Genomic DNA, 18,949 nt, shown 5'->3' with positions numbered 1-18,949 from the left:
TTTTGCATTGAAGTCGCCCATGACTACAGTATACTGAGTTTGCACCTTTCTCATTGCTAATTCAACATCTTTAACAGATTCGCTGAAATTTCTTGAAAACCCACTTTGTTTGAAGCCAGAATAATGCTAGCATCCTGCTCACCAAATGTTCACCTGCTAGGTTAACCAGTTCTGTCTCTTCAGAGTCATGAATGACAAGCACATTACAGAATCGGGTATACTAAATACCTGTGATGTCAACACTCACTCAATCACTGAATGAGGTTATACATAACGCAGGAGACAAAACAACAAAGGCCACTAGGGACCCATTTAATGTTGTCTATGCACTTTCACAAGGGCGACAACCACTCCACAGAACAAGGAAGACTGTCACTAATGAAACACTTTCTTTGCTGGCAACACAAAAACACCAAAATTGCATTACAAGGACACATCCAAATGTGAACTTCATAGTGACGTAACTAAGCACACAACAATACCTTATTTGTGGCATTTGTAACAAAGGCCGATTTGACTGCATAGCAAAAGCACGTGACAAGAGTTACAAGTCAAGTATCAATAATTAAACTCACCGGGATTACAAGTTATAACCTGAATTATGAGAAATTCGAATTATGCACTTACGTACAGCACAATAAGGCATGGCTCCAAACGGAATTAGGAATTATTATACTGCTATGAAGAAAAATGCTCGCGGTTATGCGTATGTTGATGGCACACAGTACAGGTGACAGAACTACAGTACAGTCGAGCCCATTTATGAAAACCAGTTTTAATCGTTTTTCCTTTCCGCGCACACACCCAGTGGCCAGATTTAATTGTTATAACCGATAATGCGGCACGGGAGCATTCTAGTAAGCGGCTTATTTGCCATAAAACACACAAAAGTTCATGTGGCAGCTGCTCATTGCTAAATCTGAGTATTGTTAAAGAGCCCCTCACCAGGTCTGGCCATATTGAGCTGACAAGTGCCGTGCATACAAAGGCAGCTAACAATCATGTCTGCTAGGTATTACATCCGTACGCGCCGCGGAAAGAAATTAAATTACAAACCCAACGCCATTTGCCCTTCTGGTGGGCGCCGTGCTCCCAGCCAGAGAGTCGACATCAATCGCACCAGTGCACCTACGTACATGGCAGTGCTGGCTGTTATGTCACTTACAGTGACACGCTAGTAACAATTACTGTAATTGTCACTTACAGTGGCAGCAGGTAGTAACAATTATCGGTTATAACAATTAGATTTTATTGGCACTTAAATACTGTTGTATCTAAATGGGGTTGACTGCACTACACCACTACACGATCGCATAGCAACACCTGTCCACATACACAGCTGTCTGATCACTAGATGTGGGCATTATTTTGACCAATTCATACTGCGTGAATGTCCTTTCATCCGCTGTTTCGGTACTTTACCTCTGCACTGGCAAGACATTAATGTTTGAACTGAAAGCACTGATGTAATAATGTGGCTTTAATATGCCATGAAGACATTGGAGGCCAATCAATATATTCTTATTTGGTATGAATTACCTAACATTTTAAATTATCCATGCTTGAATTGTTGCGATTCAGCTGTATTTTGGCAAGCAGTGTAATAAGCCGCTCTTGTTGTTTGGGATAAATGTGAAAAGGACAACTGTCAAATAACGAAAGCATTCTACTATTTTGCAAAATAAAGTTAGAAACACAGGCCGCACTTTGTCATACGTATTGTGCAAATGACAAACTTTCACAGTTGCTTCAACGCAGAAAGTGCATGTATAATCAGTGTCACCTTAACACATTGAGGCAAGAAAACACAGGCAGCACTTTGTCACATGTATTGTGCAAAAGACGAACTTTCACAGTTGCTTCAACGCAGAAAGTGCATGTGTAATCAGTGTCACCTCAACACACTGAGGCAAACCCCCATCTTTATAAGGTGTGCGTTTTTGCTCTTCTACGATCGGTGCCACCTCAAAAGGTGCCAGCACCCTTAGGCATAAAACATTTCCTGGAACACTTTCTACAGCTCAATACTTTACGGCTTCACTTTCCGCATACAAAGCTTTAGGGCCCAGTCAGCATGCTTTTAAACGTGTAGCAGTGAAACCAGTGACCTCACATAATATACATGCAAACTCATTAGTCAAAGCAGCTTCAGTTGTTAACTGAACAGACCATGTTAATGACGCATAGCCCCCTCACAGAACACTAAATAATGCCACAGTGGTATTCAATATGCAGAAGACACTGATTTCAAGCCATTAACATGGAATGAATACAAGGACATTGTTAGTTACAGACTACTGGGAAATCATCCCATCATGCTGTCACATCAATCATGTTATGTTGCACATAAGCGCCACTAAATGTCATCAAAACATAACAATGAAGCAAAAGCCCCACATCACTCAATCTAAATGTAGAAATGAAAAAAAGAAAAACATGAAAACAAATGTATAAGTGCAGTCAACACTAACAGTGCAAGTGTGCAAACAGAGGGGGAAATAGTGAAACATTACATCCTGTGACTCGTAAAGATACTCATAGTATTTGGGCTATGCAAACTGACTGCAGCGCACGATGCCTAGCTGTTTATATATCACAATGCCCCTTGTCTCTACAGGAAGGAAATAAATAGGCTGCAGTTTCTCCTGGCTACAGCTTGGCTTGGCAGAGCTCTGCGTTCGTTGACGACCTCGAGGCCACGGAAAGGAAAACATCTGCATGGAAGCAAAGGCCCTGTTTCATTTCTGTGTACACTGAATGCAACAATGTGTGAACTTGATTTTTCGAAACAGTAAAGTTGACAATTTGCATGTTCTGAGCTCCCTGCTGCATGTACAGGGATAACATTTGGCTCAGATGTTTACGAAAGTATTGCCCGGTGCTTAGGCATGCTCAGTTACCATGTTCATGAAGTGTTGTGGGTCCCTTTAACGACAGCACAATTTAAGGCGCAGCTTTTTATCAAGCTTCACTATTGCATCTGGCAAATCACCAATTGAAAGTCAACAGTTCAACGTTCAGTGAAAAAAATCACTTCTTATTGTAGTCCGTTTTATACTTAGTAGGCAACGGTATGAAGGCTGGAGACGTTTTTCACTGTTCACACTCGCAACTAAGAGATAGTGCACCACATATGGCAAAGAGATGTTGGTATGCATCATGTAATTTGATATAATTTGGAACATTATATGTTGCAAAATACAACATAATGGTTACGTGGAATGTGCCGCAGATAAAGACCTACAGTCGATTCCCATTAATTCAACCTCAGTTACTACAACTTCTGGCTTAATCGAATGCACTGGTAAGTCTCGGCGGGAAACCATACATTGCCATGGAAGGAAAACTCAGTTCAAACCCGAAAGTATGCCATTTTGATAACCCGACCCCCACCGACACCCCCTCATGATGCAGTGGCTACTAAAAGCTTGCAAACACAAGAAATAAGCAGACGGTGCTACTGCTTCCCCAGGCGTGAAGCTGTTTATCTTTAACTTTTATCAGCCGGCACTCCTTCCACCCATGAAGGCATCTATTCCTGCTTGTTTCGTGTCATGGCCAACGCCGAGGCAGCGTTTAAACATGCCAGCGTACTTCGCATCATGCTGGCTGAGTTGTGCTCTAAGAGCAAGAAACGAAAAAGAAATTGCAGACTACTTTAAGCAATAAAAAAAACCTGAATCAGTTTATTTGCCACTGTTTGATAATTTGACTGTTCGGATAATACGATCGAACTTAGTGGTCCCGCAAGGGTCGAATTAACGGGAGTCATTACCAATTAACAAGTGTAGAGGTACATTTTTGCGACTTGCGGCTACAGTGCACTGGCTCGCCGCCAAGACATAGTACGTCACATACCGGAAGCACAAATGTGCACAGAATGCAAGTTGTTGTAATATGTGAAGTAGCTATTCCGTAGAAAGCATCGCAGATCAAAAAGAACTGCACTGCGAAACGCATGGAGCGGGACTTCTATGACCGCAGCACTTGCACAGCTTCCGCTGCATTGCCTGCTAAGTATGAAACAAAGTATCGACTCAGCAGCAAAAGAGCCTGTAAGAAAGCAAAAACTTTCCTAGCCTATACAAAGGCAAAAGCATAAGTGAAATCGTGTTTATGCCAGGAATACAGTAGAACCTTGTTGATACGATCCCGTTCCGTATGATTTCCCGGTGCCAACGTTCGCGATCGAGAACACAAAAAAAAGCTGCCCTATAGAATTACGATTCTTCTTCACCAGTTCATACGTTCCCGGAAAACAAGACCTTTCGGCACCAGCGTTCAGTACATCGCCAAGCTGCAGTCGTATGATAAGTTTGTCGGCTGCTAGATCCCATGTCAACAAGAAAAGGGGCGAGACACGCGTAGTAGCTTCACTGCAGTATTTGCCCGCCCGTCTCACGTGAAAACACCAGCACACACTCAGTTTCCTATTCCAGTAGCAGAAAATCTCTCCCAGATCATCGCACGCTGCATTTCCAGCTATCGCCACCCACCCTATTGCAATAAGCATCTTCCCCTATTTGCTTCACAGTGGTGTGGCATGGTGCTGTTGGAAGCGCCTTTAATAGGCGATAACCCAAACGGGCTGCCGTTCCCTGCTGCAGACGGCACAAAGTGAGTGTCACGTTTCAATCACTTCCTGCGCCGCTCACCAGCTTGATTTCATTTCGATTTCCCATCGCCTACTATGCAATAGGAAAACGACAATGTGCGTCTTCGGGTCGCTCGGGCTCCACGAGGTTGACGCACATTGACGTCTCGTGCCGCAACCGCATGCCAATCTGCTGGCAGCGCTAGGCCTAGTGGCTGTATGTTATGTCGCTACAAATTAAAAATATGCATTTTGTTAAATGCATATTTATAGTCATGGCTATAGAGTCCAACAATATTTTGTGTACGTATAGCAAATTTTGGGCAGAAATAAAATAATATAAAGCAAAGGTTTCTCTCACCGATGCTCTCCAGAACCTTGGCAATTATGTCAGCATTCGGGATTAAGACGGCGGCACCATTCCTGCAATATGATTCAAAAGAATGTTTCCCAAGTGCCGCAGCAAAATCATCACAAGAGGCACTTAACCTGTTCTCACAAGAGTTGGTGTACGACACTTCAACAAAACTGAGCGCAAAGAGCCATGCGTAAAAAGGCGTGTTTCATGCATAATCAGCGTGACTTCATCTTTGTCTGCACTCAACGAAGGTCTTGTTTTTGAACATCTGGGTATGACTTGTGCATACACGTTCTTCTTAGGATGTGGCTATAGCTGCCCAGCACATGGCCTCCAAAGTGGGAACAAATTTCTGTGTTCTTCCCTGACTATGAACAGCTGCAAGTGAGCACTCGCCTTGACTTTTTTTAAAGAAAAAAAAAAGAAGAAATGAAAATGAAAGTGAATAAAAAGAGAACTTGTCGCCAGTTTGTCACCAGTACAAGCCAAGCTCACGATGCTTGCATGACGGTTGTGGTGCTCCACCAAATGAGCTACAGTCATGGGTTCAATCCCGGCTGCAGCAGCCACATTTTTGATGGGCCCAGAACGATGGAGCCAGAATTTTGATGAGGCCCCATTGATTACGGCGAGCCTCATAAATAGATGGTGGTTTTGGCGCATAAAACCACAAAACGTGCGTCAGTCTACCTCCAACCTCCACAACATGCAGAACCTGTGGGTTTGGCTCGCACTAGCATGCCTGCCAACTCTCCCGAATTTTTCATAAAGTTTACGAATTTGGGCTTGTTCTACGATTTTACGAAAGTTGTATCAAATTTTACAAAGAATTCTGTTCGCGAATATTTTCGCTGTTCCACCTTTGCAGATATTTTCAGAAATACCCAGATGGTCAAAGGGCAACAGAGGGATACTTGCTTCATGCAGTTTTAGTCAGACAAGCATAAAATCGGCAACATAAACGTCGCTAATAGTCACTGCTCTCTCAAAAACATTGTGCTGCTTGTCAGTTTAATGCTTTTCAATGTTCGTTGCGTCCCCAGGGTATCCCCAAAGAAGTCCGAATAACAGCCCCCCCCCCCCCTTCCTGGTCGCCCTCCGCCCCAGGTCGTGTCTGCGGGATTTTACGAATTTTAATGTTCACGGGTTGGCAGGCATGCACTAGTCGCCACTTGTATCCTCTTTATTATCCATTTTACTTCATTAAGGGTACAAAGTTTATATTGAAATTAACCTTCAGCTCAATTTATGAGAAGGTTTCCCCAGCACTTTTCTTGGCTTGTTTTTCAGGCTTCAATTAATTGATACTAGAAATTAAGCTTCTCACAGTGCCTTTTATCCTTGTCACTCCAGGCAAGAATCTCGCATGTAAGCCAGTATTCAGTAGCCCTGCTTGATGCAGAAATGATGCCTCTAGACTCGGATTACTCTCATCAGCTGATGTCTGTTTTGCTGTTTTTGAATTGCGGGCGGTTGGTGACAATCTCTATTTTTTCGTTATCCTTGCGCGCTGTTTCCGGCTGTTTGTGATTAGTATGGAGCACACACTGTCAGCAAGGTTTAAAAAGCATGGTCATCCAGAATACAAGCACAGAGCTCATGTTGCATTTCTTTATCGTTCTGCGCTGCATTGCAGTTATAAGATGGAAGCTTGCCAACTTTCCTGACTCTGTCATTTTGTAATAACAGAATTAAGGTAAATATACTTGAGCTAAATTAAGAAGCCAAGTACAGGCAGTTATTCCACCTGGACCGCAGGCTCATTCACATTCACATTTCACACAGAGATGGCATTTCACGATGCATTTTGCAGCAAAGCTGTCTATGTCTAGGCCATGGCAGTCGCGAGGAAAACCTATCATCATCACCAATGGCTCGAGCGTCGTCGTCTCCTTCCACAGCTGGCTCGTTGGTGACCCTCGGCACGACCACATGAACGCGTTCATCGTCTTCTTCCACACCTGGCTTCGTTGCCGCTAATCATTCCAGCGCAGAATTTAACTTCTGTCGTCTTAATGGGGAAGCCGCGTGCAGGTGGCGCCACCATGTTGTCCCTGAGAAAGCCTACACTCGTCTGGCTCTACCACAGATAACACACGCTTCCAATTTATTCTGAGTAAGACACCTGCATAATGCATCGAACACGCAGTTAAGCAATGAGCGCTGCTAAATGCCACTTGTGTGCAAAATGCGAGCGCAAGTGAGCCAATGGCCTAGCTGCAAAAGACTTTTACACCTCGCTTGTCAGTATACAAGCAGCGAAAATGAGAGCAGACGAACACCACGTTAGTGCCGTGTCCCTCCCACGTCTGCGCAATTGATACATAGCCTGTGCTTTTTGCGCTTTGAAAAAGGTTTCCGTACCGCTTCTCCTTGTGAGCAGCCCCCAGGTTGCAGAGGCAGATGAGGCAGTTGTTGAGCATGTCGAGAGAGAGCACCCGGTAGTCCGTGAGATGGCCCTGGCGCAGACGCTTCTCCGCGGCACACTGGCACTTCCGCACTAGCTCGGGCAGGGGCACCTCCACCACATCACTGGGCTGATCGCGCAGGAAGTCGCACACCGTCTGTGGAGGGCAAGGAATAGGAAGGATGGCATCGTTAATGCAAGCCATCACGGTCATCATGAAAACCGCTGTTCTGTCATCATCATCCCCGCCATCGTCCCACTTAAGGGGCACTAAATGCAAACATCAGGTCAAGGTAAAAATGACTGACAAGAGACCCAAGACGGCTAACGTGTTATTTTGTTGAGAACAAAGCCTTTATAAGTGAGAAGACGATGTAATTGTAAGATAGATTAGTGTCGCCACTCTTGAAGCATAGCACTACCTAGGATGATGCAACGTGTCCTATTTGTAAATGATATGTTGTAGCCAACCAAAGAAGATATAGTTCATCACGTTGAACTTTCAAAGTTATCCAATAAATATAATAAAGCTGACTGACAAATTTCAGTGACCTCTCCAACGGAACCCGCTGATGGTTCCCACCGCTCGTCAGTGCTCGGTGCCGTCTTTCTACACGGCTCTGACTAAAGGCAAGCAGCAGTGCACAGCATAGCATGGCCTGTGAGATTAAGATTGTCGGCACAGCTACTTAACAATGAGCACTCACCACGAGCAACTTAAATTGTAGAACAACTCTGCAGCCCCTTCAGCCACCAATGCCTTTGCGAATGAGTGATTTCTTGCTGTAAAATAATTGCCTCAATGTTTCTAGACAGGTCATCTGAGACTCTAGATAGATTCAGTGTTTGCACTTAGTGCCCCTTTACACCAACCAAAAAATGAAGGTCTCTCCCAACACATTCCCAACACTGCCCACCCATTGCGCTACCTACACATTCACTGCCTTCATTACCTCACACGATTCTCTGGATTGCTATTTTGGCCTAGAGATCCAGTTCCTATTTTTTTTGTATTCTTTCCTTTTTTTTTTCGATGCACATCAGTACACACAACAAATCTCTGTAACGTCTTCTGCATCTAGTCATCATGCTATGTATATTAAATTTAGCACACCTCAATGCATCTAGTATACCTTAGATGTCTTTTATGCATTAAATGTCAAGAAGAAAAATCTGTTACGCGTCCTGATTTGTATCATTTTGACACAGGTTGTACTGTGTCTCCTGGCAAGATACAGATGTTTTTGTTGCAGTTTCCCTTACTGTGATGCTCCTGAGCAACATGCAGCAGCATAAATGGGAATGAATGGTAAGTGGGCAATGAATGAATGAATGAATCAATCAATCAATCAACCAATCAACGAATGAATCAACAAATCGACTTAAAAGGAAGGGCATGCTTCATTCAGGAACAGGAACGCAGTGCATGCACCCCCTCGCACGGCTGCTCACCTGAAGCCCCTCGAGGAAGGGCGTCATGTGACTAGCGAGGAAATGCAAGCTGTTTGTGCTTTCCGGAGAAGCTGGCTCCAGCCTGAGGACGGCGAGCACGTTGAGACTCTGCAGGGCATACGTTGCTTCCAGGAAGCTCTGCAACACATGGGAAGGGGATGCCGTGCCTCATCAGCGAGACTGCATGCTAGAGAAAAAGCTGGTCACTTCAAAAATTAGAAATTAGCTTGTGGGGCTTTACGTGGCAAAACCACAATCCCATTATGAGGTGCAACACAGTGGGAGAACTCCGGATTAATTTTGACAATCTGGAGTTCCTTAACGTGCACTTAAATCCAAGTACATGAGCGATCTTGCATACCACCACCACCGGAATGTGGCCCCCGTGACTGGGATTGAACCCGCGACCTTGAACTCAGCAGCGCACAGCCATCGCTGCCAACTTTGAAATGTTAGATAGCTGTAGTGGGTGAGGGTCCAAAAATGTGGTACTAGCAAATCTAGTGCCAAATTGTGTCTGGTAGGCTAATTATAAAAATTAATTATTTCCTTTCTAATTATTCCCTTCAGGATAATTGTTTTTATTGCAAAATTGAAGACGAGCAGTAAGGAAGCCGTGTTTGCTCAGCAAAAATTTTAAAGCTAGAGCCACTTTCTAGATATTCGCCTCCAAAACCTGCTAAAAGTGAATTGGCTTTACAGTTAAGATCACCCCGAACTACTTGACGCACACTTTTGGGAAACTGTTAGCTCAAACACGTCTCATAGAACACATTAAAATGGCTGGATCACCGCAGCAGCGCGGTGATCAGCGATTGCCACAATGCATGTGTGCGGCGAGCGAGCACTTTCGTTTTTTGGCGAAGGCGCAAACTCAGCACGCTGACTTCAGTGCACCAGAACTGTATGGCAGCAAGCTGCCAGCCAGCCGAGCTAGTGCACGATGCACTCTGGTCTACCGGCTCTGGCGTGAGATAGTACATGTTCTGTCTTCGCACCTGCTGTGCCGAAGTGCGCAGAGTGCAGCTGCTCGCACTGACCGCACTGGACACTAGACGTCAAATTTTTACTGACTGAAAATCACATTCCGACGTGTGCGACTGCACTGATTTTGTTCAGTCCAGTCGCAGCATGTGAAACAGACGTAAATGCGCCGTGTGTGGCAGGTGTCTGCCTTTTGCGCCAGATCACGATTGAAACGCGAGACGTGCGCTCCGGGTCGGACTATTTCCGCGCCTTCAAGCCGATGTGTGTTGCCGATATACTTACATGAGCAACCATAAAAACGACATTTTGTTCGACCCTCGGAAACTGTGTGATTGCTGCAGAGGTAAATGCGGAAGGAAATGTGCTACTCATGCCACTCGGTGCAAGAAAACACAGCCGCACGTAGCTATCTCTAACACAGCAGCACAGTAAAGGCATGAGGCACCTGTGAAGGCACCGTGAACTCAACCTTAAGTTGAGGGATAGCCTCCAAGTTTGGTGCATCATAGGCAGCAAAATTGGAAGTAGTGGCGACTACGTGACCATCCAAAATCAAATTTGAACTACGCGCCATGGTGGCATTCAGTAGGCGGAGCGTTGTGGGCATGCCCTGCTTCACCGTAGCCTTCACAGTGCAAGGCATTGAAGAAGAAGCGGGAGCAACGCGGAGGGGATCACAGGCAATCTTTGATTGCCAGTAACTCCACTTCTGCCGGACACATTAAAGTACTTTTTGCGGCAAAGTATTTCTGAAATACGCTATTTTAACCTCAAATGCATTTCTCGACTTCGATAAAAAGTGGTTCAGGGCCCCCCTTTACAGAAAGACTGAGAGCCAAAGCAATTGAAACTGCCACTGCCCTCCTATCGCAACACAACTTGTGGGGTCAAGATGCCAAACAGTACAGTCCGCATTCTTTTGACAAATGGGCTATCTAATCATACGCCTGTACAAAAGCACTCAACTGCTTGCAACTTGCCACTATGGAAATGTTACCAATCAAGCGCGCAGTGTCAAGCAAACACGAGAAAGCGCAATGCGTCGCACGCACAAATCAGCCGACACTCAATGCGTCACTAACAGCACGTCGAAGTAGAGCTGCGACGATAATCTCACTGTGAAAAGCAAACTGTCATGACTGAGCAGCCAGGTGAGGTAAGATCACTGCCACGCATAATATCAAGCATTTAATTAAACGGCAAGGTTTAGCATTCTGACTTACTTGATTCTGCGGACGGCAGTTATCCATGCCTGCCTGCATTCTTTTTCATACCGTTTACCCGGGAAACTGTAGAACTGGACAGGCGGCGTTGGACCCTGTGTGTTCTTGTCACTGTGTTGTGGCACTTCACCATGCAACAGTGCCAGGCTCCTTGGCTACCCAACCAGCTAACTATCGCGAAACAACGGTGACGCGAGCAGCAATTTTGCAAAGATTGTGGCCATCACGAGCACCTCACAGTGCTGGCATCCTGATATGTGGTGGCACTGTCTCCACTAGGGAAAGGAATGGCACTGGTGTCTGTCGGCAAACAAAACTTGAGGTTTGGCGCCCTTAGACCTTTTCATCCGGCAAGGAGGAAAGGGCACGCGGCAAGCCTTTCCCCTCTTTGGCTTGTGCAAGCCAGCACAGCGCTGCTTGGATGTGTTCTTGTCATGTGCTGCAGAATTGTTAAGGCCAAACTACATTGTCATGAGCCAATATAGCAAGAAAGAAAGAAGCAAGAAAGAAAGAAGAAGAAAAAGCAGAAGATAAAAAGAGAACAAGAAAGCACGAGGAGTCGGTGGCAGAAATAAAGAAAAAAGAACTTAGAAAATAAGAGCGTCAGAATAAAAAGAATACAATATAGGAAAGAAGAAGTGCAAAAGTGCATGCGGAGATACGTGCCCAAAGAGAAAAAGACACACGTAGCAAAAGAGAGCGGCCCAGCTACGCTCTGGGACGACGAGGGGGAGAAGGAGCTGGAGGCCGAACAGGACGGGTGGATCGCGGAGACAGCGACCCAGTGGAAGCTGTTCTTCAACTGCCGCGGTAGCCACGACCCGCGAGCTGAGTGGATGTCCAACCGGAAGTCCACTCATAGACCTAACGAGTGGACTTCCTCGTTATGTCTACGAGCGCCCGTAGACCTAACGAGATGCGTCCACATAGCAACTACACGATGGTTGCTAATGGATTGTCTTGGCTTGGGTATGTTTGGCACAAGGCACCAGACGAAACTATGTCTACCAAGGAAAAACTGTGAGCCAAGTGCACTGGTGCGTCTTGTAGGTTCAATCCGCCATTCGTTGCGAGGCGCAGCAAACGCGAAGCACGTGAACGCGAGCTTTCGCGCGCCGGCGAGCGTACGTGTAGTTCGGCCTTTAAGTGCTGATTCTCCCCCCCCCCCCCCCCGCTCTTACTGTAACGCTAACTTGAGTAATATGCAGGTATGTGAATAGGTAAATAAAATTTTTAAAAGCTGGCAAGCACACTTCGCAAGGGGACAGACAGTAGAAAGCACGGCACAAGCGTACAGTTCAAAAAGATCCCACTCACCTCTTCCAGTTTGTCCACCTCGAAAACAAACTCTCGCTGGAGTAGGCTCTGTAGCTTCTTGAAGTTCTCGTACACGGAACCTGAATGCAGAGAGAGCCGTGTAAACCAAATAGACTACTGCGCAAAGGTGTTGTTCACCACGTTATGGAAGTCACAAAAGAATCAAGTATAAAACGCTGCACTCAACGCCCGCATGTGCAACTAACCCTTGCGATCTTTTCATTTCCATAATCCCAATCATCATCATCCTCATCATCATCATCATTAGCCTCATCTGTGTCCACTGCAGGACGAAGGCCTCTTGCCACAATCTGAAACTGCACGTCCATTCATTTCCATAATCCCAATCATCATCATCATCATCATCATCATCATCATCAGCCTCATCTGTGTCCACTGCAGGACGAAGGCCTCTCCCCACAATCTGAAACTGCACCTACGTTGCGGTAGCTGATGCCATCCTATGCCTACAATTTTTCTTAATCCCATCCCACTTCCTAATCCTCCGCTGTCCCCTATTACACTCCTTATTTCCCATGGCACCTATTCAGTTATATTAACCCCTTCAGGCACTGTGTGAACAACTATGCATGACAAGCAAGGCATGGATGAAAATACCTATATTTAAAGGGCCCCTGCAATGACGCCAAAAAGCTTCTTGGGTGGCACTGATCGCAACATTACGATGTGCCGATTTCGTGCACTTCGTGTCACGGAGTTACGTCAATGTGTGGGACTATGATCATTCGTCAAAAATGTAATGCACGATCTACATTAGCATAATATTGCAAGTACTGTGGAAATTAGAGGTGCATGAATACTAAATAGTAGATTTAGAATCGAATATCATAGCGAATCAAGAAAAGAAGTTGAATATTGAATCAAATATAGAATATCAGAAATTTTTGAGCGAAATTTATTGCTTACAAATTTTGAGCAAGAAAATACGGTGCTGCACATGCTCAGGAGTCTCCTAGCATTGCATAACAAGAATCGAGCCAAGCCATCATTAACTTATGCACATAAATATCAAGATATACAGTTCTAGTATATGAAAGTGTGGGAAAAATTTTTTTGATCAATAGAATTTCTCTTCAATAAAATCAAGTGCTACTGAACGCGAAGCTGCGGCCTGGCTGTCTCTTTGCCGAATAGGCCAGCCAATCACAGTGAAGCATGCGCGCCGCACACGCCACTGGGTATCTTAAAGCCCCACCAGCTGGCGCTCGCAATCACGGCAGCGGTGGTGCCAGCCGTGGGGAGGTAACAAAAAAAGAACCAGAAAGCACACATTCACGGTTTCACAATAATGAGGAAGTAAACACTTTCCGTGATAGTTTGTGGCCCTTTATTACATCGGTCGGCGGCGAATTTTCGTCATGGCCACACTATTGGCCACACTGTCTAGCCAGTTAAGCCTAATCGGAGCGACGTCGGTTGTCGGAAAGTTACGGTTACCATATCAATGCAGATCTATTCATACCAGTCCCACGACCCTCAGAAAGCCAAGAAACCACCTCGCCAATGAAAGCGACTGCATAGGATGACCGTTGCAGGTTCGCGGCCGCCATCTTAGCAAAATACCGTATGGTGGCCCCTCGTTCCAAACGCCATTCGTAGGCACACAACGGTCTCTTTTCGTAGTTTCGAGCGACCTATCACAAGACTAGCCTTGGATTTACATGGCGGGTTCGAAAATATGTGACTTGTGCACTGACTCCCCGGATGCAGACGCATTTAGACAAGACGTCAGATGGCCGCACACTAAAAAAAATTAAGGCCGAGGGGGAGAGATAGAGAAAACTTAACTTTGATGGTGCACAAAGAGGGGTGGTGGATCCCCATGGTGGCGCAGGGGGGTTCGTTATCTAATCTTGCCGTGGGCCTCCCCATTTGAAAACTCTACCGTCGGCGCAGACCACGGTCGACCCGTGCAGCACCGATGAGTGCGCAGAGTAGTGCCAAGAGACGTGAAGTGCATTCCCCGCTGTTGTCTGTCGCGCAGATTGGCCTTATAACGAGCTGACAATAACCGACAGAAACCACCTGCCATATAGATGTAAAAACCCTCCCGTTTTCTGGAAGAAAACTGGAAATCAACACTTTCTTAGCAATAAAAGGTAGCCATTAAGCATAGTATGGTCCACTATTAAACTGAAAACTCCGCTGGTATTTAGGACAACTTAGGTATTTCTTCAGCTTCAGAGAGAAAAAAGCACTTAATTCTATTCAACACACATTCTATACGCAGATAAAAGTATTTTCCAGACCTTCGTATAAGAACTGAGTTATTATCAGGGTTGGCATACTAATTTGGTGTAGGACATACTACACATCTCAATTTCTACGTACCTAAGTTACTGATAGTTAGCAAGATTCTTGTTAAGCAATGTGATTAGCATTCTCAGCATGTGCAGCACCGTGTTGTTCGCACAAAATTTGCAAGCATCAAATTTTGTGTTCAATTTTCTGATATTAAATACCTTTTTTTTTTTCAATTCAATATTCGATTCAATATCGATATTAGCACACCCCTACTTCTTTATGCTGAAGGTTGCATCATCTGATAGGAATCATTCTAAACTCACAATTACCAGTTCTGCTCAGCTGTGAGAACCGTCACCTGTGAAATTCATTAGGAATCTGCTAAAATCTACGCTATCTGCTTGGAGTCCATTTTTGCAACTAAAGAAGCGTGAAGCCTGCTAGATCTTCAAAAACAAGAACTCTGCACTTAGAACAGGCTATACCTAGAAGCAAACGCATGTTCTTCAATGGGACCCTGTGACATTGTTTCAACCGCTGGGTGTTGCATAACAATGGGTTCTTTCTGTAGTCCCGAGGTGAATGCAAAAATAATTGCGAAAGTTAGCGCAGGGAAACTGAAGTTATGCAACATAAACGTTAAGAATAAAAGGAAACAAAAAAAAGAAGGCAGAACCTTTCGCGCTTCACTCACCCAGCAAAGACTTACATAGCTTCCAATCAAAGCACGGCTTTCATTCCCGTGGCAGAAGCTGTCATCCCATTGTAGCCTTCCCATGACAACCCACTGCTACAATGTTTTTACAGGTGCCTTACAATGCTTACATTTGCAAAGCGCACCGCATGCTAGCACAGCACTGGTAGCAACATCATGCGACGCTATCTTCAACCACAACACCTGAGAATCATTTGTGCTATGTCATTGGTCTTGCAGAAAGGTAAAAAGAAAGAAATTTAGTGCACACTCTTAGCATTATCAAGCCCTATAGTAAGCAAACGTGGAATAAAAATAACATGTATAATTTGCCTTACAGGACTTTAAAAGCCTGCAAAAGATGTAGGAGATGCCTTACCTTGAGACCTCGGAGGCGGCGTGGCCAGAAGTGCAAGTGATGCCATGCACACCGGTGCTACCACTTGGAGTGCCTGGTTCCCATAGTGATAGAGCATCATCTCGGGCATGGCTGTCTTCACCGTGTCGGCCTCTATCCGTAGCAAAGTGCCGGTCGGCTTGGCATTGGCGTCGGCTCCCACTGGAAGCACAGCACTCGTGTCGGCCGGTGCTAATTCTATGGTGCCTTCCGGCTTGAGCCGGAACACGTTTGAGTGCAGACGGACCTCGCGACGGAGCCAAGTCACCGGGTTTGTCTGGTTGTTGTTTCCTCCTGGAAAACCGGATGTAGCAGCACCAAGGAATTCCACTTTTGCAGAGTAAAAAAAAAAAAGTAAGAGAGAACAAAAAAAGTCACCAGGCTGATTTGATCATTTCACATTCACTGTAGAAGGAGATAGTTGCTGCAAAAAAGATGCTGAGCTCAGTCGCTGGACAAGGTAGCTTTCCCATGTGAATCCATTACACACCTGGTTGTAGTGGCTCATCAAGCACTTATAGATCCTTGTGTAATTTCGTAACAGACATGAGGAACAGGAATAAGGGAACTGAGGGCGCTTGACACTATGAGGTAGCATCAGAGGCCAGCTGCCTGCCCCTAAGCTCACACTACAATTGAAAGGCATGATAGTATAGCAGGCTGGTGTCGCAGAAAGAACATGGCGGCTGAAGTGGACTCAGATTATCAGCGACAGTTCATCTGGTTAATATACAGTAGAATCTCGCTGATACGATTCTGCATAATACATTTTTCGTGATAATATGTTTCTTTGTCTTTTCCCGATAATATGATTTGGTTGGATAATTCAACGATACGATTTTGGGATGATACGCTTTATTTTCCGGTTCCCATGAGATCGTATCTATGAAATTCCACTGACACGAAAACACTAGTGCTATCAGCACGCACAATACTGGTAGGCAACATACAGAATTGAAAAGGATAAAGAATCAAAAAAGAAACTGACAATACAACAAAACGATGTCCCACAACTGCCGCCATGGCCATGAGTGCCACTGGCTAACAATCCTAGGGCCAGATATAGTACACATACACAAATACTCCAAAAAGTGAACTTGAGGACGGCCGCTATTATATTGGCAGGGCATTGCACACGTAATGCGGAAGGCAGAAGACTTGGGTTCGGCTCCCACCTGCAGAAAGTTGTCTCTTTATGTACATTCATTACCCTTATCAGTATTATCTCTATTTAGTGTCGGGCTTTTTTTTTTTTAAATTATAGTTCCCCTCATAACGCAAAGCAGTGACATGATAGCTGGCAAAGTTTGATGTGCACAAAGCCTTAAGGCTCATTACCGCAGAGGTCGCACGACCGAGTTGATAGCAGATGGCCACTTTGGTTAAAAAGGGACTCTCTTGAGTCAGTCGCTCGCTGCTCAATTTTTCAGTTACACGAATGCGGGTGCAAACTTACTGAACCAATCAGTGGCGCAGAAGCAGGGCACCTGTATACGCCAAAGCTCATTTTATGTGGCGGTCGCGGTGCGAGCAGACATGAATGGCATGTATCGCAAGGCAAGGCACAACCCAGTGTGGTGACGGACAGGTTGCACCTGCCGGTGTAAACGTTCTCCATAAGTTGCTCCTTTATCACCAGTCACAATCGGTCACGTGGTGACCTCTGTCAACTGCCGGAGCGAATGCAGCCATAGGCTGTTTCATGCGGTGTTTGTTGGCATGAACATTCGCAGGGTCGCAGGGTGCAAGCGAGAAATCTCCTTTCGTGAAAAAAAAAAAGAAGAGTGAGTTGTATTCGTTTGTGGAAGTTGCGACTGCGGGTGATGAAAGACTTGGCATTCCTCCCTGCTCTTAATTATCCAGACTTAGCCACTGGTTTCTACTAAAACAACCCTTTAGCTTCTTACTACTGAGTTCGTTTGGCTCTTCTCAAGTTTATATTTCAGCTACCCCTTTCACAGTCCTCACGCTATTCTTGAAGAAAACGTCAACACCACCATGACTTGACAAGAGCCAGTGTGCTAGAAGAAGATGAATGAAGACAAAGCAGGCGCACTCAATTATTGTCACTACATGCAGAAGAAGCAAACTTAATTTAGGACACTTCCACAACTGGGAAGGCAGCATGCTAGAACACGAAGAAGGCACAGACACCAGCTCAATCTAGTACACAGATGTTGAGCAGGTGTTAGCCAAGCATGGCAGCTGCTGGTGCTATCGTGCTCTCCAGGATCGGTATTCTCCACTGCTGTAGCACTGCCAGAGTGACTGAGAGGTAGAATCGTCACGGGGAATTCTGCAAGTGGCCCCCTAGTGAACTTTCCATTTCAGCCGCTGCTGATTGGCTGGAGCAGTATGAGCGAGAAGGAGGTGGGCTTGGTAGCACTTGCCTCGTATCCGCTCGTATCCCAGCTCAGCCAACCCGCGCTTCAGCAAGAGCAGAAATGAACAGTCCACTAGGTGGACACTTACAGAATACCCCCCCTGGACAGCCAATCGTAAGTTCAAATCCTCGTGACACAATGAGAATTTTTCTTTTCTATTTTTTTTTTCTTTCTCGTACTTTTCTTGCAAAGGCTTTTAGAATTCCATCAATGGACAGCAGTGGGCACTGGTGGACATCAAAACGACCAGGGATAGCTGTGCCCATTACAGCTATCATTGTGAAAAGCGTTGACTTCCAGTATGCTTTCCTTGGCTTCTAGTCCAACAACAAACTCTATTGAAGTTCATTTCCTAGGCTTTGCTATGTGTTGGTTTCGCTTCTTGTTACTGACAATCGGCTCCCTCTTCCTCTCACTCACATCATTGCTATGGCCGCTAAACAACTGCAGACGCTCAGTCAACGCCCCTCTCGCAACACCCAGAACACCAACCTTTGAGGTGGACGAGGGCACCCAGGCGCTGAACCAGTTCCCGCAGCCAGAGCGCCTCGTCGGCAAGATCGTGAAGCATAACCCGAGGTTGCGACAGCCCCCGGCTGCGCTGCCGGCTCACACGTGCCTGGTAGCAGAGGCAGACTAGGGGAAAGGCCGACAGGGCCAGGGACCGGTGGTGGGCCCGGACCACCCAGTGGGCAAGGCGGGTGCAGGCTGCGGTCTCTTCGGCGGTCACATGGGTCTCAAATCTGGGGGCAGGCAAAGGGGAAATGTGCAACGATGGAGAAACAGCGCAACAAATGCCAACGATTGTAGACTCGAGACCGTAACACAACAATTTAGCAACTATAATTGTTTAATTCGTGCGCTGACGAGA

At 45.7% G+C, this 18,949-nt stretch overlaps 1 protein-coding gene across 4 annotated transcripts in view; it reads right to left on the bottom strand.

Moving 5' to 3' along the window:
* Positions 1 to 282: 282 nt before the first annotated feature.
* LOC119458212 (dihydroxyacetone phosphate acyltransferase-like) overlaps positions 283 to 18,949 on the bottom strand; it is a 38,122-nt gene continuing 19,455 nt past the window's right edge. For 3 of the 4 annotated variants that reach the window (XM_037720043.2, XM_049670851.1, XM_049670850.1), the window contains exons 8-14: positions 18,571 to 18,821; positions 15,677 to 15,988; positions 12,339 to 12,418; positions 8,812 to 8,949; positions 7,317 to 7,516; positions 4,956 to 5,017; positions 283 to 2,714 (exon numbers count right to left, since the gene is read on the bottom strand). In XM_037720043.2, coding sequence (XP_037575971.1) covers positions 2,650 to 2,714; positions 4,956 to 5,017; positions 7,317 to 7,516; positions 8,812 to 8,949; positions 12,339 to 12,418; positions 15,677 to 15,988; positions 18,571 to 18,821 — 1,108 coding nt within the window. In that variant the 3' untranslated portion in view covers positions 283 to 2,649. The remainder of the gene's footprint in view (positions 2,715 to 4,955; positions 5,018 to 7,316; positions 7,517 to 8,811; positions 8,950 to 12,338; positions 12,419 to 15,676; positions 15,989 to 18,570; positions 18,822 to 18,949) is intronic. The other variant, XR_007467893.1, reaches the window with a different exon arrangement.

This window comes from Dermacentor silvarum, chromosome 7 (assembly GCF_013339745.2).
Source record: "Dermacentor silvarum isolate Dsil-2018 chromosome 7, BIME_Dsil_1.4, whole genome shotgun sequence".
Lineage (NCBI taxonomy): Eukaryota > Metazoa > Arthropoda > Arachnida > Ixodida > Ixodidae > Dermacentor > Dermacentor silvarum.
Note: the sequence above shows the minus strand (reverse complement) of the source record. Positions and strands in the feature narration are given on the sequence as shown.